General features: G+C 34.6%; 3 protein-coding genes across 4 annotated transcripts in view; 1 reads left to right on the forward strand and 2 right to left on the reverse strand.

The window, feature by feature from the left end:
• LOC123874431 (RNA polymerase II elongation factor Ell) overlaps positions 1 to 19435 on the reverse strand; it is a 63770-nt gene extending 44335 nt beyond the window's left edge. For both annotated transcript variants that reach the window (XM_045919757.1, XM_045919758.1), the window contains exon 1: positions 19081 to 19435. In XM_045919757.1, the coding sequence (XP_045775713.1) occupies positions 19081 to 19215 (135 nt within the window). In that variant the 5' untranslated portion in view covers positions 19216 to 19435. The remainder of the gene's footprint in view (positions 1 to 19080) is intronic.
• A 2453-nt stretch (positions 19436 to 21888) lies between these two features.
• On the forward strand, positions 21889 to 24513 carry LOC123874432 (tyrosine--tRNA ligase, cytoplasmic). Its single transcript, XM_045919759.1, has 2 exons — positions 21889 to 22060; positions 22146 to 24513. The coding sequence occupies exon 2, from the start codon at positions 22165 to 22167 to the stop codon at positions 23737 to 23739; it is 1575 nt and encodes a 524-aa protein (XP_045775715.1). The 5' UTR covers positions 21889 to 22060; positions 22146 to 22164; the 3' UTR covers positions 23740 to 24513.
• Positions 24514 to 25901: 1388 nt separating this feature from the next.
• On the reverse strand, positions 25902 to 27280 carry LOC123874436. The gene is made up of 2 exons (XM_045919764.1): positions 27063 to 27280; positions 25902 to 26398 (listed from the first exon to the last, which is right to left on the reverse strand). Exons 1-2 carry the CDS (start codon positions 27202 to 27204, stop codon positions 25905 to 25907), a joined length of 636 nt encoding a protein of 211 aa, XP_045775720.1. The 5' UTR covers positions 27205 to 27280; the 3' UTR covers positions 25902 to 25904.

Here is a 27280-nt window from a genome sequence, read left to right on the forward strand (position 1 = left end):
ATGTCTTGTAAATCCTCATGACCGTAGTTTTGTATACTTTGTCAACTCAACGTTGTTTACGATAAACACTAGCAGTTTGAATGCGTCATGTGTCTATCACAGTTTTATGAAGTCTTCACAAATAAACTTAAGTTTTGAGGTCCCAAATAAAATGGGTTTGTTTTTGAGACGGTAGATTAGTATCACCAAATAACTATTTAAGTATAGTTTCTTTCCAAGCTACAGATCCCTCGGTGAATGAGTCTTGACTCTTGACTTACACTTGCCCTGTTTTTTTTTTTTTAATGTATAATGCACTTTTAAATATTCATTGTGTAATAAGGAAAAACACCTTTTATTATTCATTAGACTATAGTTCTTAGATATTAAACACTAAGCGTGCCTATTATATCGTTCGTCCCAAATCAAGACCTCGTACCTATGCGTAAAAATGTTAATCAACCCGTACAAATTAAATCAATTATTTCAATCAAGGAACGTAAAGTTAGGCCACGATAACGTTCGTTTCAAATGGCGTAAACACGGAAAGTATCTACGAATAAGTATACATTGCCAAGAAATTAGCAAGCATCTATATTCTATTCTACGCCATGTTTACCATATTATTATTAACAACAGTCGCGTTTGTTTTTTTAAGTACTGATAGAATTGGAAACATAAACAATAGGTAACTAAGTATGTATCTATCTATTTAATATAAGGACGGTATGCATGCCGGAGACGGATATAAGCTATTCTATTATCCCGGAAAATCTTAGTTTTATCGGTATTGCCTAAAAACCCCAAAATCCACACTGATGAATTTGCGGGCATATTCTAGTAAGAGTTTTCCGCTTGCAACATATAGTATTTTTGTGACTAGTAGGCTAGAATTTTAATTCATATAAGTACGAAATTGGTTGATAGGAAAATTGCTGAGCGCTTCATAAATGGGGTCGCATTTGAGTCTTCTGGTTCAACAAAAGCATATTCGCGGTCATCTGCTAGTAATTAACCTAATGAAACATTGTAATTAGATGACAAAAAGTCAAACTCGTTGGGCAACCAGTCGGGCTGGCCACAATAAGTAAGTGTCGGCAAGTTGTGGCGTTGCACAACCGGCGATGGTCGAACGCGAGAAACATAACTAGGCTGGGCGGCAGTGCCGATGATGTAAACTTAAAAATTGCTTTAGTTACTTACTTAACCGAGCTCGATGTGAAACTTAAAGAGTTGCATCGCGGTCTAGACGCCCGGTGGGGATGACCCGGAACTAATGTCGTAGACCCTGACTCTAATTAGGTTGTTTCCGTAAGACATCATAAAAGGATTCTCGATATTCGTTACGCTTAAATAGGTTGCATTCCGACAAAAAATACATTCAAGCAGTGTTGACATTGATTCTTTCAAGTTTAAACTTAACAACGCTGATTAGCGCAGAATTTAATAAAGATTATAATATTATGCAGATGTGCAACTACCCAATGATAATGTTCTGCACCTTTCATTTAAATTCAGACCAACGATATACTAAATTTCTTAAACTTTTAAAATATTTACATTACAGACTCAAGGTATATTCCAAATATACAGTGGGTTTTGCCTACTAAAAAAAAATTGTATTGTACGGCGAGTGCTAAACCAGTTTTAACTGACAAGGTCGATCTAAATAACATTATTCCAATTGTATTTTGAATCTTGTCTAATCTTAAAACTATATTCATAGTCAGAACCAGAATAATTATAAAATTAAAATAACCGGCCCTTTATCCTTCTAACCATCAGAATTTTTTTGTAACCGTAAGTAGGTAACTAAGTAGCTACCTACCTACAATTTACATAACGCTTTACCTTACTTAATAAAATAATTAAGTAAGCTTTCACTCAGTCAAATTAAATGCATGCAAAGAACTATTCACACCAACAATTTTTTAATTGGTACAAATAGGCTCGTATCTATTATGTTCCAAAGTTAATTATAAATGGCTAAAGATAGCAGTATCTATTTCATTACAAATCTATACAATAATAATGAATTAATTACCTATGGTACTTGTAGAAATTAGGACAGAACTTTTAATTTTGTAATAAAAGTTTCAATAAGATTGTAAAAGCAAGGCACATACGAGTATATGTATATAACTAGAATACTAATAAGTAGTTGTAAATAACAAAAAGTAGAACAAAATCGGTGAATAGTGTGGTGTAAACAGTTATACTTAGTAAGTAATTCTAAATCAATATTTATAGTAAGTACTTCGTTATATCTAGCAAAACATGAGAAAGTTTATACGATCTACACAAGATGTTATTAGGAAGTTAATACCTATAACATAATATTGCAACTTTCACTTGGACGATGACAAGTGACGTCAGACAAAAAAATGTTTAAAGCGGAAGCCTACAAATACTTAATTCAATGTTGTGTATAATATTAAAGATTATTTCTGAACGTTCAATAACATAATAAAACTTGAAAAGTATAGGGAAATATTTAAACGTGACCTAAATCCTAATGAACCTACGATAAACTAACTTTGCGACAATTTATAACGGCTATTTATTTCTCTTTTAAGCACGATTATTATTTTCCATTAACAAAAAGATGAAACCGTGGTAATTTAGATTTTTTTCTATTAACTAACTACTCCTTGATTTGTGGTGATTTGCGTTGTATGTAGACTGCAGAGACACTTCTACAAACATATATTGTACAAGTGTTAATTAAAAATTTATAACACCCTCGACAAGTGAAGGTTACAGTAACTAGAAAAGAGTTGATAACTTTCAAACGGCTGAACCGATTTTCTTGGATTATAGCTAAGAACACTCTCGATCAAGCCACCTTTCAAACAAAAAAAAAAATGAATCGGTTAATTAGTTCAGGAGCTACGATGCCACAGACAGATACACTCGTCAAACTTATAACACCCTTCTTTTTGGGTCGGGGATTAAAAAACACCTGTCCCGAACAGACTGATCTATCAACACAACCTAAACCGCTGGGGTTAGAAAGTTGAAATGTTTCCAGATTTCTTTATAACGAACGTAGGCACTCACTAGTATTTTGTTTTACACATCGATGTATATGGATTAGCCTTTCCCATACAATTCCGTCCGCAAAAATACGCTTGAACCTTACGTCATCGTCATTGACTAAGTCAAGAGACTTTTGCAAATTCTATTGACTTTTTGAGCGCGTTTTTTATCTTCGAAGGGCCCATCCATATACATCGATGGTTTTACACTATAGCACAACGCGAAGTAGTGTCACTGCAACTGGAATTTTTCGCAACCCCTAAGAGGGTTAACTAAATAGGGAATGAGAGTTTGTATGAAAGACCGTCATTCTTCAAGTTATGTTCATAATTGAGCTTTCGGTCAAAAGTGAAGAAGAGGTACATATAGTACGCAACAGGTCAAAATGGCAATCGGGGTATGAGGCAAGGGGACGCCCCGCACACCCACGCTCAGTGGGTGTTTATGATACATGTTTCAGGATTTTTGCAAGTGCCACCTTTTCACTTAAGGTTGTCTACATCTATTCTACCTAACTAGCAATACTACAGCGACCGATACAAGTTAAAAATCTATGATCTATGCCTGAAAAATCACAGCTTTGACACAGGTGATTGCACGTAATTATGGACCTCAGTGGTAAACGTTTTCAGACCGCAACTATACGCAACTGATAAGCGTGTATGACTATGAACGCCTTCATACAGTTCTCATTCTTGTATTACAAATTCTAGGAGCTACGTTGGACAAGTTTCCGCTGTTCGTTCTGTTTGTTTCAATCTTTATTTGTTTACATACTTGGAGACTTAAACTAGAGTGGAACATAAATCAGATGCATAAATTCGTTAATTTACTGTGTAGCATGATCAATATGGATCATGATCATTGATTTTTATCTCGGATCGCGATCTAGATTGACTTTGTACGGGCCGCGATAGATCAAGCGAAAATGTAAAGAGGCAACGCTAATGTCATCATCATTATCCCACCGCCGCGCCCGCCGGCTGACTCCTGAACACGGGTCTCCTCTCAGAATGAGAAGGATTTCACCATACTCTACCAGGCTGGCCGAGTGCGTATTGGCAGACTTTGCGTACCTTGCAGCTTGACAACATCATGGAGAACTCTAATGCATGTAGGTTTCCTCGCGATGATTTTCCTTCACTGTTAAAGCAAGGGGGTAATTATTTAATATCTTAAAACACACATAGGTACCTTCGAAAGGTTATCCTGGCCGACGTCTTATCCTAGCAGTGCCATTGAGTTTCACCTACTCGCTTTTGTGCGGGATGCGTAATTGCATTTTCCTCAGCGAAAAAAGACTATCACCGCTTTTTACGCTAATGTAACTACGTAAAATATCTTGAATATGAAAATTGAGACGCTACTTGAAATCTTTATTTTAGTGTTCTTTACACAGTTGTACTTGTACTAACACCTGTTGCTATTTGATTTTCGTGATACATTATAATGTTAAATATTCAACAAAGAACAAGAATTGTAGTAAAATTCTTGTTGTTGTCAATTTCGTGATGTTGTAGAACTACTAGAAGAAACTGCGACTTCATTGTTGCATTTTTTTCATTTAAGTACTTAAATGACTTAAATTTAGTATTATTTATACCGGCTTTTTAGTATGCGTGTAAAAAATATGATTTAAGTAAGTAATTCATAAATTAAGTATGTGTTTCTGACCTAAGTGGGTTTTATCTGCATGTGCTTGTTATTATTGCTCATATTTTATCTATAAAAAATACAAAAATAATTCCGACCTTGTGTTGAATTGCTCCGTTATATAGTGAGGCAATAAATAAACGCACAAAATGACCTTAGCGAAATATGCCGGTGACCTTTTACTTAGCAAAAAAAAGCTTTTATAAGCCTAACTATATTCTAATATGATGCGAAATGAACTCTGATAGAAATTTGAAAACTGCCAGCTATCTACTGTGCGAGCTGTCATTATTAACCTATGACAATTCAACCAATCTCTGAACTAAATGATATTTATCCTTCAGGTTCAAAATGTTGAATTTTTAAAATATTGAATTCTCATAATGTTGAATTTGCAAAATGTTGAGTCCTAAAATGTTGAATTTGCAAACTGTTGAATTTTTTAATTCTCAAAATGTTGAATCCCAAATTGTTGAATTCGCAAAATGTTGAATCCCAAAACGTTGAATTCGCAAAATGTTGAATCTTAAAACAAAAAACGGAATCAAAGACGTAACGTCAAAGTTGTCAGTTTAGAGACCCGCCCCGCACGGGGTAGCTTATTACAATTTTCGTAGGGATCTCAATTTTTTTTTTTGAAAATAAAATATATACTACGTGACTTAGTAATAAAATAGCTTTCTAATGGTGAAAAAATTTCAAAATTGATACAGCAGTTCCAGAGATTATTTCCTACAAAGAAACTTACAAACTTTACCTCTTTTTAATAATGTACTAATGTGTAGACAGTATACAGATAAAAATTTATAAGGTAAAGGTAATGTTGGGATTTAATCGGCGACCTTATAAAATAGAATAGAAATATTTTTACTCAAATAAACTTTTACAGGTGTTTTTGAATCGTCAAATGCATCTACCACTTGTTCGGAGTGCCTTTCGTGGAGAGAACCCTTTTATAAGCGAAAAAAATAATTTTAAAAATGCATAATAACTAATAAGTAATATTAAGGGGCAGAACCGTCGCATCCACCTTTAGTAGGTATAATGCGAAAGTGTGTCTGTTTATCTGTGTACTAAAATCTCACGGTTCATCTAATTAATCATAGAAATTTGGTACAGAGATAGCTTACATCCCGGGGAAGGACGTAGGCCATTTTTAATCCCGAAAAATCAAAGAGTTCCTACGGGATTTAGAAGACTAAGTTGCGGGCATCATCAGCACTGACATACGAGTAGCTTGCATGCTCGAGCCGACATAGACTTTTAACCCGGAGAAACAGTTTAAACGGGAATTTTAAAACCTAAATCCACTTGAACCAAGCTCCAGGCATTATTAGTAAACAATAACATTGTACGTAGAAAATATTATATCGGTGGTAAGGGACTTTAAAGTTTTAAAGATAAGAAAGTGTAAAGTCCCAAGGCCCAGCGGCGAAGCATACATCTCAGCCGGCGCAATGGGCCCGGCGACATACATTCTTTGACAACAACGCCATTTCCGATTAAACCAGTACATTTGTCATTTTTATCCATCTGTGAAAGTAGAGAATAAATAAATTCTATACGGATTGCGTTACATCACAAGAATTCCAAAGAATATTGCACCTTCAAAATAAATTGATATTATTCTGTAAAAAGATTCTACCTACTCTTACAGTTTATTTGGTCCTTATATTCATAGGTATTAAAATCATTCATCAAAAAGAAAAACAAATAAAAATCATCTAATCACTTGATAAGTGAAGAAATCTATAAAAATATGTCTGTATGTTACCTTTTCACGGCCCATCCGCACCACAACCGATTTTGACGTGTTACAGATAAGGGTTGCATCCCGGAAAATCTAAATATTTCCCACGGGATCTTTAAAATTATCGCGGAAGTCGCAGCCATTATTTAATAAGTATAAATAATTAATAAGGAATAAAATAAGGTATACCTATCTAGATTTACGCTAGCATTAAACCTAAACAATAAACTACCTCCTTCTGCTATCTATCCTTGTTATGACGCAAACGGATGCACAACGGCTTATCTGTAAAAGCGCATCCTTAAGTATAAGCTATCGATTTAAAAGTAATTACACAAAATCGATCCACAAGGATAGACAGGTACCAACTTATAATTTATTTACAGTATTATTTCACAGTAGCATAGTTTCACAGTTTTATTTTACAGTAGTATGTAAAATGAATTACTTACTTACTTATGTATATTTTTATACAAAGTAAGTATGTAAATATATTGGGAGGAATCGCAACCGGAACCTATTTCGATTTTCGACGAATAAATAGATCTAATAACAGCGGCATCTTTTTTACTGAGAAAAAAAAATATACAAAAACACAAAGTATAGAAACCTAAATCACAACATGGACCTCCTGTAAAGTAATAACAATAACTACTCTTTTTTGACTTCGGCGGGGAGAGGCAGCGCACGCACAACTGACGGTGCGGAAACCAGCCCAGAGAGAAGAAGATGAAGAACTTACTATTTTCATAATCATGTGGGATTCAAGTTTTTTTAAGCCACCAATTTCTATAATTTAACACCAATTTGATTAACAATTCGAAAATTACCTAACCAATCTATACTTTGTACCTGAGTATAAATAATATTATTATTAAGAACTTAGTTAAGGTTAATAATTCAATGTACATAATAATTTAATATCTGTGCGTCAATAAGTTATGGTTTTAAATTCCTTGACATAAAGTTGATATACCTACTTAAAATAAAAATATAGCATTGAACATTTTCTACATAACGACTTAATTATTCATTCTATTGATTATCATAATATTTAATCATTTTATTAACTTTTAACAAGTCGTTATTCCCAAATAAAAAGGCTTAGAAAACTTGTCCATTTTGTAACTTAATTTTGCATTTATACATCACATAGTTTTATTAAAATTTAAGGAATAAAAAATATGAAGCTAGAAAGAGTTAAGTAATAGAAGAACTGTTTAGCAACCGAATACGGAAACGTCTCTTAATTTAAAACCTTTTTGTAATGTTTGTCGTGTTTTTGGATTTCGTTCCTACAGCAAAAAACAGCCAGTAATTTTTTACCATTTCATAACTATCAACGTGCGAAGTTAATAGCGTTGAAGACTGAAAGCAGTCGTCCTTGTCTGTATTTTTAACCGACTTCAAAAAAGGAGGAGGTTCTCAATTCGTCGGAATCTTTTTTTTTTTATTGTAAGTAATAATTATTGACATTGAAATTCAATGCCAGAAAGTAAAATTATTAACCTTTTTACTATAATTACAGTTTAAATATTGATTAAGTTTAATTACTTTAATTTTAACCCATTTCTATGAAATTGGAAATGAGTTAAATTAAATGCAAAATAGTTGCTTTTTGATTTTTAGAATAAGAGTCTGAATAATTTGTACCTATAGTACGATAGCAAGCAAGGTCAGATTAATAATAATAGTTAGACGCACAATAAAAAAACTAATGGCATACCATTGTCTCAATATATACACATACATAATAAAGAGGTGGCATAAACTTAGGGTCGGCGTCCCTTAACCTCCCTTTCGTATGGTTCGTTCCTTTGCAGTCGGAATAATTGTCTTTGTACTGTTTCTTAGTGACCTTAATAATATAGATACAATTTATGTTTTAACCCGACAGCGCAACACAAAGTGGTTGTGCATTCACTATGTTTGTTCCTTAGTGGGATTCTAGAGTCTAGACACTAAATGATTATAAGGATTCTAATTGATTTGTCTTAATCTTGAGATTGCTACTAAAGATATTAAAATGATGAAAAAAATAATATGGTGTCCATTATACGTAATATCGAACATAATCTTTCACGGGTATAGTAAGTTCGAACGCCATAATAGGTAGGCTTTGGTTGGACCGATTATTTTAAAATAAAGTCCTGGATAGTCTGACCACGCTGTTGCAAATTGGCAGAGTTCAAACATTTTTGAGAACATTATGGAGAGATCACGATGTTTTCCTTCACCGTTAAAAGAAGTGATATTTTAATTGGCTAAAACACAACTCTAAAAAATTAGAGGTGCGTGCCCGGGATCGAACCACCGACCCCCCCGAATAAGAGGCCGACGTCAACCCCTGAAGTTATCGCCGCTTAGTATATTTTAGCAATCAGGAACAAGTTATTAATCAGTTTTGACGTTTAAGTTGCATTTAAATCCGAATTACGTAAAGTGGCGCGAGCGCACTAGAAGTTACCCTGTATAGATTATACCTACGTTGTCTGGCATTTCGCAAAACCTGTTTGATTTAACCACGTATTTTAGATACGAGATAGAAACACAGGTGTTTCAAAGATACAAATAAAATATAGGTAAACTATTATGCTTAAGGAAAGAGTGAATCGATAAAAACTTATAGTACATCCATTTTGAGAAGGCATTCGCCATAGGTTTAATATGCTCTGTGTGTTTAACTGGCATGTCTAAAGTACAATTGTTGTACTTTTGACATGACAGTTGACACAGAGCAAATGGCGAGTGCGTTCTTAAAATGTTATACACTATACAATCAATAGTTTTATTCCTAAATTTTAAATCAGCAATCACCCGAGCTGTTAACTTCTCATTTGTGATATTAATGATATTACGTACCTACTTAAAAAACAAATAAAAATCTAAGATTAAAGTCAGACTGTGACCAATCATTTAAAACGATAAAATGTAATAACCATAAGAAATAAAATAAAAACCTAGAAAATAAAATGATGTTATCTTAAAATATTAAGTAAGTAAAAAGTATAAAAGATCATAACTGGAAAACAAAATGTAGGGTTGTAAAAATAGAACTAAGTAATGAAGGGATTACTTGGGAGACTAGCATCTGTTCACAAGGGACAACCAGGTGCCAAGGTTTGAGGGGACAGAGGGTGCGACGACCCCGGACCCTATCATGCGATGGGCGTATCACTCCCCAATGCCCAGACTAAACTTAACCCTCTTGTCAAGTGCTAAGAGTCAAAATCCGAGTATATTTTAACAAGATTCAAACAGAAATCAAATGGTTCTCTATAATGGTGGTATGCGATCGACTTTGCACAAAATATAAAGACATATAAATTACTTAATTGAGGGTTTTGCAAAATATAACTGCCTAAATAAAACAGTTCAACATTGTATAATATTGTGTACTTCATTCTTGATTTTTTCTTTAACGGTAAAAAAACTTCACGATTTTGATAAGTAACTTCTGAGATACAACTTATAATCCGTCGATAAGATAAAATAATAACCAAGCCTGCCCTTGGTAAATGAATTATTTATGCATGCGGATACCTTGTTGTGCACCAATTTATGCTAATTTTATTTACAGTGTTTCATTATAAAAACTAGACCCATACCTACCTAATATTTACAAGGCAAAAGACGATTTATAAAATGTTTACGGATATAAGTACTTAGGTACTACATATATACATATACATGTATTATTTTGTGGAGAATGACCAATCAAAATAGTTTCGTGTGCCTTTCAGGTTAAAAAATTGTGTGTAAATAAGCTAAATTGAAGAAATATCCATGGGACGGGACGGTGATGGAATAATATAAAATTCTAGCGAAGCACTTCCCACGCGTGACAGGTGATCAGTATTAACTAGATTTTATTTGTTATGTAGAACGTGTAGAACGAAAAAACATATTTAACAATATCTCATATTATTTTAAAATTAAACTATTATTATTATTGGTTTCCATTTTCCGGTCAGATGATTTTGCAATTACGATGACCCCTGGGCCCTTTCAGATTTTGCTAAATAAGTAAAAAATTATGTTTTAAGATGGACGTCAGTTAGTAGCAATCAGGTGGAATTTTTAGAAAATCTTACAGGATGGAGGGATACATTATAAAATAATAACAAAATCTCAAGTTCCTAAACCCAGTTTGAGACGTAGCTTAGGTTGGTATAACACAGTCAGTTCCTTCTTTTATATAATACTAGCTTATGCCCGCGGCTTCGTCCGCGTGGGCTACACAAACTACAAACTCCTATTTCACCCCCTTAGGGGTTAAATTTTCAAAAATCCTTTCTTAGCGGATGTCTACGTCACATATCTTTCCATCTGCATGCCAAATTTCAGCCCGATCCGTCCAGTAGTTTGAGCTGTGCGTTGATAGATCAGTCAGTCAGTCAGCTTTTCCTTTATATTATTTAGTACATATTATAGGTTCAGTAATTACTTATATTTAACTAGCTGATGCCCGCAGCTTCGCCCGCGTGGATTGGTCAGATCCCCTGCAGCATCAGGATTGAGGAGTTGGACTCCAAATTTTTTATGAAACAATGTCGCAAAGTTCCTCTATCGATTAAAAAAGAAATGACGCAAATCGGTTCAGAAATCTCGGAGATTTCGGTGTACATAGGTAGAAAAACACAACTCCCTTTTTGAAAGTCGGTTAAAAAAGTAGCCTATTTTATGCCCTGGTCAATCCTCTACTTGCCTGTGAAAGTCAAAATCGGTTCAGCCGTTCCAAAGATTAGCCTTTTCAAACAGACAGACAGACAGACAGACAGACAGACAAAAATTTTAAAAACGTGTGATTCAGTTATGGTATCGTTCAAATAACCATATGAGCTTAATATGAGGTAGTTATTTCGAAATTACAGACAGACACTCCAATTTTATTTATTAGTATAGATTAAGTAAGCGATTATGTTTTAGGTCAAAACAGTAGGAGACAGTTTAAAATTAAAAGCAGTGGCCATCTTAACGGTTCGCTGGTTACCTTAACAAAAGTAATTCACGACTTTTCAATGGGCGTTATGCCCACGAAAAAAAGACCAGGTGGCACATTCACAGAATGGTAACAAAAAACGTTCGTCAAATCTTACGGCAAAACTTGCAGAATTTTCGACCCAATCAACACGGGAGAAATGGGTCAAAGTTCTGTAGCAAGTTATAATATAAGATGTGCCCGTAATCAATAGGCAGTGAATATATCGCGGTAAAAACACGTGCGTGCAGCAGGGATCAGTCAGGTGGCCAGGCCGTTTTATAGACTTGTGTTACAAAACAAATTGTTTATGTTGGCAACTTGGCGGATTTGATTTTTTCGAAGACTTCGCATTGAATAACATCTGCTTGCTCAGGTACATTACCAAAATAATATGATATTATGAGAGTTGTTATTACAGTTGTTACTAGTTACTAGTAACGAATTTAGTAACTTCTGTTTTATTAAAACAGAAATTGACAAAATAATATGACATAAGCTAAACATCTACTAAATTGCATACCTAGTTATTTGGGTTCTTACATATTTTAAAATAATATTGTTGGATCCTTTACAACAGGGTAACCTAACTTATTTTAATTCTGTTAAATTGTCATTTGTAAGGTTAATAAACAGATATATTATAACTTGACTATCAATATAAATCAAAGCAGTATTAAAAATCATCATTGAAAATTAATAATTCTCTAATATTTAAGTAGGTATGTTAGTATCGAAAAAAATCAATAATTCAAAATAAACTCCATGAATAAATGAGGTAAAAAATCAATCACACAAGTCAAATAACGGAGTGTTTTAGATACCTAACGGTCGGCGGTAAGAGCACGTGGATCTATCTATGTATACCAAGAGGTCGCAATTCCTAATTCGGACCGTAAATCCATATATTAATCTGAAGAAACTCTAATCTTTTACGACAAATTGTAGTCCATAATACTACATGATTTACATAAGTAGTACGTCGCATTATTCCGTTTATCCACCATATACCTAATATCTATACTGTTAACTGTTTAAACTCGGAAACGTGTATCTGTCTATCCACCCGGGATATCTAATTTGTATAATATTATTTTTTAATCCAGGGTGGACAGACTTGGCTCATATTCTTTAAAAAAAACAGATAAATTAGACGATACCGAAGGGTTTCCTTTTAATAAGGAACCCTAAAACGGAGAAAACCTAAGAATAACATGTTTGGTAGATTAGGTATGTAGCTATTAAATTCAACTTGTTAGGTAGGTAGGCAGCCGTCTTCGACAAACACTGATAGGAGCCAAATTGCTTTGTTACAAAAATTTATCTATTCCTAAGCAGTAAATATTCGACGCGTGTCGTGTTTAGTTTCGCAAACTCAGGTAGGTATATTGGGTAAGCGAATTAGGCGCATTGCCCCAATGACAATGTTGGTTATGGTGAAAGTAAATAATACTATACCTATCTAGACTTTAAAGTTCAAACATATCCCCCTTAGATGTAGAGGGCATCTATAGTGTTTTAATTTATGCCAGCCACAATAGGTACTATAAAATGTAATAATGTAACCTTACTGTACTGTAATGTATGAGTGTATAATATAATTGTATAGCATTGCAGAGCCTGGACACCCTATCATGAAGGTATGTCTGACTATTAAACTCAATTTTTAAGACAAAGCCAAAAGGAAGGTTATAATTTTAGCAGTTTATGTATGTTTGTATTTGTTTTGTTCCACTGTAGTACCTGAACTACAAAATATACCAAGCCACAGAAACAATTTAACTAAATAAAATATATCTTGTAAACACCCATGACCTAACAGAAAAAGAGGGGTGTTATAATATTATATTTGTCCTAGGCTAGCATTGACACTAAAACAGACTGATTTGAAATGTACAGTGTTATAATTTTTATTTGAAAAGCCATTCAAAAACTATGCAGCCCCAGGGTGTAGGTTTCATGCAATGCATTTAATTAAAATCCAATAGCCTTTTTTGGCAGACTACATTAATCTTTATTAATCATTCATTATTAATTGTACTAAAACAAGTGTAATGCATGGTAACCTCGACCGGATCGCCTCAACTTACAGCAGATGGATGCTCATGGATTTGTTCTTGGCAAGTACTTGTAGTTTTAGCACAATGATCAGCTGCTGATGTCAGGTTTATCTATACTAATAAATAAAATTGGAGTGTCTGTCTGTAATTTCGAAATAACTACCTCATATTAAGCTCATATGGTTATTTGAACGATACCAACACTGAATCACACGTTTTTAAAATTTTTATCTGTCTGTCTGTCTGTTTGAAAAGGCTAATCTTCAGAACGGCTGGACCGATTTTGACGGGGTTTTCACAGACAAGTAGAGAATTGACCAGGGAGTAACATAGGCTACTTTTTTAACCGACTTTCAAAAAGGGAGTTGTGTTTTTCTACCTATGTACACCGAAATCTCCGAGATTTCTGAACCGATTTGCGTCATTTCTTTTTTAATCGATAGAGGAACTTCGCGACATTGTTTCATAAAAAATTTGGAGTCTAACTCCTCAATCCTGATGCTGCAGGGGATCTGACCAATCCACGCGGGCGAAGCTGCGGGCATCAGCTAGTCAAACATATTTTCCAAAAATGTCAGGAATTATTGAAATAATTAATTTACACTTTTACAATATCCCTGCAATAGCTAATTTAACTGAACAGGTAAACTTGTGATGTACACCTTGGTATGTATGGAAAATGGTTTGTTTCAATAGCATTATATCTGAATGATGATTTTTCTAATAAGATAGCATAAAGTGGTATTAAAATATTACAGATGCCCGAGCGTAACTAAAAAAAGTTTTGCATCTTCATATTTAAGTAAGTACGCATTGGGCCAGCGTGGCAGACTATGGCCTAAACCCTTCTCATTCTGAGAGGAGACCGTAGACAAGGAGTACTCAGTAGTGGGGCGGAAATGGGTTGATCATGATGATTTAAGTAAGTATGTACTTGGATGAGATGAAAGATTATGGGATAACTTACTTAATAATTTAATAAACAAACTTATGATTTATTTAAAAAACTTGTCAGTGCGGGAAAACTGCATCAATTATTATTACAATCGCAATTTTTGTGATTGGCTGAATTTATGGTATTCATGTTCCAACAATACATTGTAGCCAATAGTAAGGGAGCATCGACCAATCAGAGATTATTGCGATCATGACATTGTAGCTGTCATTCTACAGCAATTGATCCCCTGAATAAAGTAAAATAAAAAATATGTAAAATACTTGTGTTTACTTTTTACCCAGCTGCCCCAGAACAAGGTTTTGGGTGTACTGTATGACATATTACATAAGTATGTGATATAAGTAAGTATTGTATCAATAAATTATTTAGGGTGGTCAGCAGTGTGTGCCTATTGGTCCAGAACAAGGTTTTGGGTGTACTGTATGACATATAATTTAAATATGTGATAAAAGTAAGCATTGTAACAAAAAAAAAATTTGGGGTGGTCCGCAGCCTATATACAGATTGGTTGATTTTAACAAATGGGGTGTTGGGGGTGTTGTTAGATTTGTCTGGTCGTGGAAGTGACACTCTCACATCAATATCACAGAGTCACAGTTACCTCCCAGCGCTTTACTGCAGTTGTGAATTAAGATAGAGGATATCTATCCTTTTGGAATCTTTATCCTTTTCTTACTACAAAGACATTATCTCTACATGCTTATCAAACCATGCATACAATCTTTCATCTTGTTAAAACTAAATTGAATATTTATAGGGTAAATCTGTCACTTCAGTCTGTTGTAACACGAAAATGGCTTCTGATTCAAAGACTTGCTATAATCAATCAATCAATGTAGCTTCATCATAACATGCAACAAGTAACACAATATTATACAAATTAGGTACACTTTAAAATTAGTTAGGAATCTATAAATTGAGCATCAGAAAAGGAAAAATGGTGCTATCAGTGCATAATGATGGTGGTAGTGTGACCTACTTATATACAGCATTTGTTAAATGACTGCATTAAGTGGTTATTGAGGTTTTTTACTGTATAAATTAGAATGGAGACTTCTTTTTCATTCTTTTGAATTGATAGATTATTTATTAAGCAGTGTTGGCAGACTCTTGCAAGGTGGACAAGTCACAGGGAGTGGCCGAGTTCAGGGGCAGAAGAATGTGGAGTGTAGAAGTCCCAACAAGATAAAGTTGAAAACTAAACCTGACTGTGATTGTCTTAATAAACGATGAAATATTAGAGTAAGCTTGGTATATTTTAATGTTATTGTACATTTTACTGTTATATATATGAGCTCAGAATTTTCTCATTTTCATTTGACTTCCCACTCGATACAATAGCAAAAAAAAAATTTTAGAGACCCCCCACTTTTTTGTTGTAATATCCGTTAGGTCAATTTTTTCGTATAAATTGACACCTCATTAATCAAAATCAGCCTAGTAGTTTAGGCACTACGGTGGAACACACAGAATCTGGATACAAACATACATACATAGACTGCTAAAATTATAAACCTTCCTTTTGGCTTTGCCTAAAAAGAGACATAATATATCATGCATAAATCAGCAAGGCGAACTCATGCAATGTATGTGAGTGTGTTTGTGCCTGCAAATGTGTGATTCATAACTAGTGTCATTGTAATTGATGAAATAAAAACTACCCAACACTTTATTTATTGATGATCAGTGAAATTAAATGATAATAATGACTTGTGATACCACTCTGATACAGGCATCATTAATTTCTTCTTATCATTGCATTTATTGCAAGATAGCTTAGCTTGCATAGAACTACTAGTCATATATCCATACTTATAATATTATAAATGTAAAAGTGTGTCTATCTGTCTGTCTGCTAGCTTTTCACAGCCCGTCTGTATAACCAATTTGGACAAAATTTAGTACAGAGAGCTTGTAATCCAGGAAAGCATATAGACTTACATTTGCCCCAGAAAATGAAATAGTTTCCACAATATTAAAGAAAATATAATTCCATGTGGAAGAAGTTGTAGGCATCACTTATTTAGTACAGAGATCTCTTGCATCCTGTATATGGCTACTTTTTATTCCCGAAAATAGAAGAGTTCTTATGGGATTTTAAAAGCCTAAATCCACACAGATCAAGTTGTGGGCATCGTCTAGTAAGTAAATAATTGATGGACTGTCCTGCACACTGGTGTGCAGTATGTTACCCCACCTCATACCCCGATTGCCATCTCGACCTGTCGCGAACTGTAGTTATGGGCAAAAGCAGTAAAATTACTAGACCATTCTGACAACTCTCAGCAACGAATACTACAACAGACTAAGAGGTTCTTTTTAAGTAATAATTATAGTAATCATTTTCAAGTTAATGCTAAAATTAAGATACCCATGAAAGACACAGTAATTAAGGTGTAAAGGATTAACATTTGGGCAGAAATAAATAGATCAGCCTATATATAGTACTATAATCCTGCTGGAGTGTGGGGGGTGCCCCTGATATAGAAATATTTTGTATTCAAATAAACTTGCTTTTGAAAAATCAAATAAATCTACCACTACACTAAATGGACCAGCACATACATTTTTATATACTGTGCCTTGAGATATTTTGAATCTCAGGTGAAGGAATTGTATCAAGTGATGTTAACCCTAGAAGCCTACTCTAGTTTGGGTAACTGGTTTTCTTACTGTTCGGGGCGAGGTGCTCCAGCACCTCATGTACGGTTGTAAGGTGGCTACACAACCAACACCTACCATCAGAAGAGTACTTTGGTTGCTACATGGTCCAATCAAAAAGGGTGTGAAAGTAAAGTAAAATATACTAGCACATAATTCATTGTATATATAATATAAAGTAGTAAAAAGGGAAATTAAAAAAACTTAATACTGTAGCTAATCCAGCACCCATGTAGGGCTCTAGCGTAATGCTATATGAGGAGCTGAAGCACCCTACCCCTAATGTAACTCACTGCAGGAAAATTGGTAACCCAAAATAGTGTAAATATCTAATAGGGATTAACTTGATGCAATTACTTTACTTGATACATAAAACATTCATGCTCAGGGCTCTTATGTCATGTCTCCTAGTTTAACACTTAAATTAACCTAGAAGTTTTAAGAGGGAATACTTAATATATAGTAGGAATGATGTAATTGATATTCATCATCTTCATCATCATCATCATCAGCAACCCATCGCCGTCCCATAACTGATCAAGGGTATCCTCTCCAAGAGTATATTAGAACTCCAGAGGGTTTGCACACTAGTCCACAACGCTGACCGCTTAACACGCTGCTTAACAGACTTTAAACACCTTTTAGAACATTATGGAGAATTCTCATTTATGTAGGTTTCCTCACAGTATTTTCCTTCGCTGTTAAAGCAAGTAATAAAAGTTGCTTTAAAGGTGCATAACTCCAAAAGTTGAGGTGGGTGGCCAGGATTGACCCCCAAATAGTCTGATATCTTAACCACTAGACTATCATCGCTCTTATTGAACTGATTGATATTATTTTATAGGAATATATGAATGATCTATTTCATAGGATTAGAGGAATGGTCTACCCCCTTTAAGCCTGAAAAACTTACTTCAAAAGAGGAGGTTTAGCATTCAATTAGTGTTAAGAGATAGTATTACTATTGTCCAACAGGTTAGTCACCTGAAATTTTTCAGTTGGAAACAACTGAGCGTAGCGAAAATTCGTAAGTCTATGGAAACAACAGCTTAAAAAACTATTTGTTCGGAGGATAAAATTCCTTTATAATAGCTGTTCTTTATTGTTTTATTGATATTTTTTTATTCAGAAAGATTTTTTTTAAAGTCCCAAGAATTCTGGATGCCCTATTTAAGTAATTTCAATTACCATATATTGGCTTTTAGGTGGACACAGTTAAGGTAATAAGTAAGTAACTATGATGGCCAATTACTGAAACAATACAAGAGCACTCCAAATGCTAAGTGACTGATATTTGACATTTTGTTGAATGGACAACATTAATGAAGTATTTGGTTAAAAATCTATAACTCTAACTATAAAAATATATTTAAAAGCAAATATTTTTTCTGATAGTGATTGAAATAACAGTAAAACTCCTTGGTTTTTTATAGATCTTAACATAATTTAACTCAATATAACAGGTCAAAGATAATATTGAGGTAGATAATATTGGTGTTTATTACATCACAAATATCAAGAACTGATTATCTTAATAAATCGTAAATTTTGGAAAGAATAACTTTAAAACTTGTAGCTCTACTTGTAGGAGTTGTTTGCTTAAGAATAGTCACAACGATTTGTTTTTATCGTGTCGGAAACTAATTTGCCTTTACGACAGTCATTAAAACGAAACTTTATCTGGAGGCGTTATGCCTAACTATCCCCGAAATCAGTGACAATAAGACCTGAATACTCTAATTATAGCCATTGGAAATGTAAATCTGTGAAAATAACACAGCGAATTTCTACATGTTGACGTGGCGTGACATTGTAAAGAAAATATCTGTCGGAAACTTATCTAGAAAAATTAACATATAACTCTACAATAATGACCTCAAAACTTGAGAATTTGCAAAAACATTACAATTTCGCAGTTTCATTTTGATTACTTGTAATATAAGTATGGCGCCTGACATTGCTGGCCTGTTTTGGTGTTACAATATGGCGATGTACTTACCCTATTATTTCTAATGAAGTCTTCTATAGCTTTCAGTGCTGAATCCGTTAATTTCACAAACACTAGTTCCTTGTTTTCTTTATAACTAGACTCTGATGATAACGCATACTGAACACCTGCTGGCAAGGCCGCCATTTCTTATTCACTATTCGCACTGTGGACCAGCTGACTCCTTTGCTAGTCGTCACTATTCATATCATTCACACATTTCTTAACGTAATCACAGATTCACAACCTATATAAAATTATAATTACAATAACAAAAGGGTTTTATAAGTCCAAATTAACAATTTTTTGTAACCCCATCGACTCGGCCTTTGTTGGCAGCGCTCTTCAGTCTGCAAGGCCGCACTGACTGTCATGCGCAATGGCGCTTTTGACAGGAAACACTAGCAATCACTGCAACAGTAGCGCCAAATTCAAATTTTATTTTGAACCAAGTTATAAACGACAATAATATTGGTACAGAAAATATTTTTTTTCTTCTAGAAACATTTTTCGTTTAATCATTGATTTTAGAAGAGAACCACCCCTTATTTTAAGATTTTAATCATAATGATAACAAATACTCCTAGTCCAGTAGATACTTATTAGTAGCTAACTATTCCAATTTTATGTAGGCTAGTTTGAAATCTTAGGTTTTCTAATATGTGAGCCCCCATACTCCATAGAAGAAACTAAATACATAATATATGTAGAATTATAGTAAGCAATCATCATAATCATATAAATCTGAATTAAATATCTAAATTCTCTCATCTCTATCATTTTAAAAACGGCCAAGTGCGAGCAGGACTTGCGCACGAAGGGTTCTGTACCATCGTACAAGATATACAATACCTAACACTTTTATGTAGAACTTCTTCTTCTTCTCCAATTTATAGTTGATATTTGAATCCTGTCAAAGTGACATAAGCAGGGCTGCGACAATGTTGAAAATCCATCATAATAATATCGGTAGGTAGTTAGTTACCTACCTATTATTGATACTAATTTAAAAATGCTGATGTTATTGTGAACTACATATTATTATTTATATTTTCATAGAGAGGTACCTACAAATACTACTACTAAAAAAATTAAAATGTGTTCACGAAAAAATTAGTTTACTAAATCACTTATCGGCGCTGTCGTACGTCAACTAACTTGCATCTGATTGCTCTACATAGAGGTGTTGGGTATATCTTATACGATGGTACGGAACCCTTCGTGTGAAAGGAAGACTCGCACTTGACCGGTTTTTCTTATTATACAGGGTGGCCGGAGATGGGACGTCTTGCGGTCTTGAAGAAAAATTTAAATAGGTAGGTACCTATTTAAATTTATATCAAGGTGTATCCAAATCACCCCTATACTTTATGCTCAGCCATTTTTAGTAGTTTAGGAGATATGAATTTTAATGGTATTTACTATATGTTTTATTTTTGTAGAACGTACTTGGACGTTTTTTTTTGTTTTCAGTAACCATAAACTAAACTATTGTCTAAAAATTTACCGTTTACCTTGGCATTAAATTTTATCGTAAGTTCAAAATAACTGTTCGAGTGCAGTAACTAGCTACCTACAAAACTTGAAGACTTTAAAAATTAAAAAATTGCCCGAATAGCATCTAAATAGTTATTTCTAAAATGTTTTGAGGACTTACCACTTCAAAAATAATGATAAAAAACTAGACCTTAATACCTATTAGTTTATTTGATGTAAATTGTTTCCAAAATAAAGGAATTACTTTTTAAATTCAAAATTAATCATGAAGTTTTCTTTAAACTATTAAGAATAATTATTCACAACAGTTTAAAATGTAGGTACTTCATCTATTTTTAGGCTTCCGTTCCCGTTAACGGGAACCTTATAATAGGCCTCCACCATCCGTCCGTCCGTCTGTCCATCTGTATGCCAGAGAGGGCTATATCTCTTGAACCGTAATAGGCAGAGAGTTGAACACAGAATGTGTAATTCTATTGCCTAAATTTCAAAAGAAAAACCACTAAGGGATGAAAATTATGAAATCATTAAAAGGTTCATATTTCCTAAACTACTGACTAAAAATCGCTTAACATGATATATCGGGATGGGACACCCCTTGATATGAGGTAGTTACCTATTTAAATTTTTCTTGTCCGGCCATCCTGATAAGCATCTGTAGATGATTACTGATTGAATTTTTTAAATGCCATTATTTTCATTGAGTCAGCGACTCTCACGTTGAGATGTTTACAATGTTACCCGAGACGACCATGAACGATTAAATATTTTCACATCTGTGCTGTGAATTTTTAGAGTGACATGTGGACTCTGTGGACTAAACAGATGAAAAATTTTGTCTGGATTGGGATAATATTCTACTGAAGATTCTACTTTTATATGTTTTTTTTTTTCATTTTTTTTTTTAATTTTTAGTGAAAATATTACAAAACTTAAAGCTAGCCTTATCTAATTACTATACAAATCATGCCCGCGTGGAATGGTAAATATATGTTAACTACGGCCAAAACTACGGTAAAGATGCGGCAAAGCTACTTTATTGGTGCCGCTTCAAGCTTGTGGAAAACAACATACCTGGCATCGGCTAACACAATAGAGTACGTTTTATTCAGTGTTTGGTTATGGTTCTGTTTGTAGCTAATTGGATAAAACGACAAGCGCTCCCAGGTGTTGGTAAGCATACGCAAATCCCGTCCAAACACTTGCCAGTGCTTGTTGTTTGCCACAAGCATGAAGCGACACCATTATAGTCTCCGTTTGTGGTGTGCCTAGGTGTGCCACATTCAAGGCCACATTTGATTTGTTGGCATGTTGTCAAAACTTAAAAGTCTTGTCATGTCAGCTGTCATAGTTCAATTTTCTTGTTTCTGAATATTAGGTTAGGATAGAATTTAAAAATCATTTAATTTATGATTTTTAAAGATTAAGTTTGGTAAACGTCGATATAAACCGTGTCTAAGCTTAACGTACGAGGTACACATATATTTACTATAAGGTAAGTTTATTAATCAAGGTTTCGTCAGACGTATTGCTTATACCATTTCGAGTACCTGTTATAAGTGTTTTATTTTAATTTCCAGCTATAAACACTATATCAGAATGGATAACTGGCAAGAGAAGAAACATGTTATAACTCGAAATTTACAAGAAGTATTGGGTGATGAAAGACTCGACGAAATTTTGAAACAACGTGACCTTAGCCTTTATTGGGGTACTGCCACGACAGGACGTCCTCATGTAGCCTACTTCGTTCCAATGTCCAAAATTGCCGACTTTCTCAAAGCAGGGTGTGAAGTAACCATCTTGTTTGCTGATTTACATGCATACTTGGACAATATGAAGGCACCATGGGAGTTGTTAGCTTTACGCACTCAGTATTATGAGGCAGCAATCAAAGCCATGCTTACATCTATTGGAGTCTCATTAGAAAAACTAAAGTTTGTCAGAGGCACTGAGTATCAGCTAAGTAAAGAATACACCTTGGATGTGTACCGAATGTCATCTGTTATTACTGAACATGATGCCAAAAAAGCTGGAGCAGAAGTAGTTAAACAAGTTGATCACCCGTTACTTAGTGGGCTGCTGTATCCTGGGCTTCAAGCACTTGATGAAGAGTACTTGAAAGTTGATGCTCAATTTGGTGGTGTTGATCAAAGAAAAATATTTACACTGGCTGAGAAATACTTGCCTCAACTGGGCTATGCTAAAAGGGTACATCTCATGAATCCTATGGTCCCAGGTCTAACAGGAGGGAAAATGTCAGCCTCTGAAGAAGATAGCAAAATTGATTTACTTGATACCCCTGCAGCAGTGAAGAAAAAGCTTAAGAAGGCTTTCTGTGAGCCGGGTAACATAACTGAAAATGGAATTTTATCTTTTACTAAATATGTTATATTCCCGTTAATGCATAAGGATGATAAATTTTTGATTAGTAGACCTGAAGAGTATGGTGGAAATGTTGAGTATTCTAACTTCGAGGATTTAGAAACTGCATTCGCAAAAGAAGAAATTCATCCAGGAGATTTGAAAGCCTCTGTCGAGCTAGTTATCAACAAACTTTTGGCACCTATACAAGAAATATTCAAGGATCCAAAACTACAAGAGTTGACTAAGAAAGCATACCCGCCACCACAAAAGGTAAAAGGAAATGCAAGTGCTGGAACAGATGAGATAACACCAAGCAAACTTGATATTAGAGTAGGTCGCATTGTAGAGGTGTCAAGACATCCTGATGCTGATGCTCTATATGTTGAAAAGATTGATGTAGGGGAACCAGAACCTAGAATAATTGTATCGGGACTTGTAAACTTTGTACCTATAGAGGAAATGCAGAATAGAGACGTAGTAGTGCTATGCAACTTGAAGCCCGCCAAAATGAGAGGTATTGAGTCAAAGGGCATGGTTCTGTGTGCATCTGTAGATGAACCAAAACAAGTAGAACCCTTGATACCACCAAAAGATAGCAAGCCTGGTGATAGAATTGTTGTAGAAAGCTATGAAACTGGTGAACCTGATGAGGTGTTAAATCCCAAGAAAAAGGTTTGGGACAAGCTACAGGCTGACCTGAAAACAACTGAAGATCTTCTAGCTGTGTGGCAGGGTAATAAATTGACTAGCAAAGTAAATGGTAACCCAGTTACAACTAAATCTATGAAAAATGCTCCTATCAAGTGAATTTATTACATTTAAGTATCAACTTTTTAGGGTTTCATACCTAATAATGAAAAACAGAACTGTATTAGGATTTTTTGTCTATCTATCTGTGTGTCAAGGTCCATTTTCTCAGAAATAACCTGCGGGTATCAAGTTAAAATTCACACTGAATACTAAGGTGAATGGCCTAGAATTCCTTTACAAATTTCAAGTGTCTACTTTAACTCAATGAAAAGTTGTAGCTTCTCAAAGCATATTTTCATTCAAAATGTATTATCTAATTAACTGTATACATCCCACTGAAATACGATATTGGCAAATGTATCTTGACATACAATTTTTTTTTTTCATTTAGTTTACAGTGCTATTTAGATTATTTTGTTTTTTAGGTGATTGAATAATTTAATCAAATAAAATTATTCCTTCACGTGTATGGAACCCTCGGCGTGCGGGTTTGACTCGCACTTGGCCAGTTAGAACTTAATATATTATTATTTATTTAGCTATTACTTTGCATTTAAGTACATTTTTATAAATGTTTTTTTTCTAAGAATATTATGATGTTTATGCCTATTAAATGCTATAGTAATCAAAAAGTAAAGCAGTAGTCACACAACTGAAGCCCTTAAAACAAAGTAGTTTGTTGCTTTAACAAAGCTACAAATTTACCTAATGCAACTTCTTTTATCTTGTAATAATTATATTCAATTTTAATATATTAATTAATATAATAAATATTTACTTACTGCAGCAAGTTCCACTGTCCACAAATTATAGAATTTTTTGTAAAGTCTTCTTTGTATTTTATTAAATTTCTAAAAAACATGGTCCTAAAAATAGAATTTAACCTTTTATTGGAATAACTAAGGGTCAAAGCATATTGAAGCATCGTTGTGTCGCGTCTTTGATTCAAATGTTGCAAGTTCATCGTCATCATGATCAACCCATCACTGGCTAACTACTGAGAATGAGTCTCTAATCAGAATAAGAAAGGTTTGGCCTTAGTCCACCACGCTGACTAAGTAGGGATTGGCAGACTTGAGCCTTTGAAAACATTATGTAGGCACTCTTAGGCATGCAGGTTTCCCCACGATAATTTCCACATAATCGTAACTCGTGCGCGCCCGGGATCGAATCCTGGACTCCCCGACTGGAAGATCGATCGACGTATTAACTCACTAGGCTATTACCTACAGTTACAAATTAGGTACTTAAGGTAACTTTTTGCTAACGGGAAGATTCGATTCTGCATCAATATGCCTTGTCCCTAAGTTTGTAGTTTTAGCAATGACAATGACAGCGACGCGTGGATCACGTGCTGATTGGCGGCTGTGCAGTGCTCTTGCAGACACTGTATCATTTGATTGTTGTCGACATAATATTGTGATCGCCATCATCTACTATGTATGCTACAGTCAAAACTCTTATCTGGTCAATAATTTTAATAATCACATGGGTCAAAAGTAGTTTTGCCCAGAATTCCGGTCAAAAGTATATCCCGAGGGATATCCTGAGTCTATGAGGTCGAGTGAAGTGAAGAGGGGAGGTGGTGAGTGTAACGAGCTGATGACCTCGGCAGCGAAACGAAGGTCGAGTAGGTGAAGCTGAATGAAGGGGGACGAAGCGGGTTCTGGCGTATATTTTCTAGGGTAGGACAGATAAGACTGTGAATACAATGATTCAGAGGGCTCAGATTTAGTCAAAACAACGTTGTTAACTACTACTTAGTTTTGACCAGATAAGAGTTTTGACTAACAGCATCATAGTTAGGAATATCTGCCTATAGTAACAAAAACAATGAAAAGAGCTAAAACGCATAATATCCGTTATCTCTAAACGCATACCTGGGCCGGAGGTCCTAGTCTCACGGTAACCTACTCGTATCGTACTGAAATCTCAATGAAGGTAAGTTAAACTTAGGAGCAATAGGTCCTCACTTAATATCGTTAATTAGCAAAGAGGTAACCTAGGTATATTTGTAATGGAAACACCAGCATGCATTAGCTGCATCATGCAAGAAGGTGGGTATGGAGTATGGACCAATTATTGTTGCTCCGAGGTAGGTACCTATACTTTTTTTTTACTTTTTTTTTACTAACATTAGTTTTAAAATGGAACCAAAAACAAGTGATTCCCACTTCCGTGAACGCATATCTATTCCATACAAAAAATAAATCATAAAGATTTTATGTGGGATCTTTATTTATTTCATCTAATAGTCCATAAATTCTTCTCCTAAACGTTTTCATTTGATTCTCAGAGAAATCTGCGATTTCGGGCAACAAACTGAGAAGAAACATTCTGCGTGGATCCTCTTCGAATGTGTAAGGCTGTGTTTGGTTTTCATGTTCAACATGATTGTGTTGCGTTTCATTTATTTTGGGTTTCTTGTTAATTGATTCTTCATCATCACTTATATAAGTTTCAACAACATGAGTCATATTGAACTTATCGTCCTCCAAAGGATTTTCATGAACTTCGTCATGAAAGTCTTCAAATTCTTCATCATGCTGTATTGTTTTCTCATTCGAATTCGTGCCAGAAGTTCCCAAGTAGGGAATTAAAAACTTCATATTGTTATGTAAGTAATATTTCTTTTTCGCTAAACCATGACGAGAAGGTCGTAAGCTTCGCACCAATCCATATCTCAGGTGCTTCCATCTCTCTTTGCATTCCTGAACTGCAATAAAAATAAGATTTAGTTTTTTTTTTTTTGGAAAAAAGTAGCCTACTACTTGCTAGGTCTTTAACTATGTCTGTGCAAAAAATTTCGTCAATCCGTAGCTCTATTACGGAGTTATTGAACGACAAATGTCTGAAAGATAGCGTGCTATCCCGAGGTAACTATATGTTTTTTTCGGATAAAAAGTAGCTTATATCACTTGTTAGGTCTTCAATTATGTCTATGCAAAAAATGTCGTCAATCCGTAGCTCTGTTGCGGCGTTATTGAACGACAAATGCGTGAAAGATAGAGTGCTATCCCGCGGGAACTGTTTGTTTTTTCCGGGATAAAAAGTAGCCTATGTCCTTCCCCGGAAAATATCCTACGTCGGTACCAAATTTCATTAAAATTGGTTCAGCGGTTTAGCCGTGAAAGCGTAGCAGACAGACAGACAGACACACTACGCATTTATAATATTAAGTATGGATATGGATAAACAACAAGTTACGTCACTCGAAAACCGCTGTGAATATAGTCACAGTTCACCATGGACGTAATATACTATCTCTATGCAGTTCACGATATAGCGTGAGTGACTGTTTAAACTTTAATGACATTTGACACTGAGCATTAGATATTTATGCACGGTACTCGTATTATGTACCTTTTACCTATACTCACCTGTTAAGTTTGTTTCTTTACTGATTTTAAGCCATGCTCGTTCAGTTAAGGGCTTTCTTAAATACTCTATTGAATCAGATTTGTAGAGGCAGGGGAATTTGGCCACCGATTGTGCCAGCACTATGTTTTTATCCATGTCCATGTTGCGACAAACGACGCGCGATGCAACGTCGCGGAACAAAGGTCGCCGCAAAACTGCTTGCGTGCGACGTGTTGCT

The sequence above is a fragment of the Maniola jurtina genome, chromosome 18 (assembly GCF_905333055.1).
Source record: "Maniola jurtina chromosome 18, ilManJurt1.1, whole genome shotgun sequence".
Taxonomy (NCBI): domain Eukaryota; kingdom Metazoa; phylum Arthropoda; class Insecta; order Lepidoptera; family Nymphalidae; genus Maniola; species Maniola jurtina.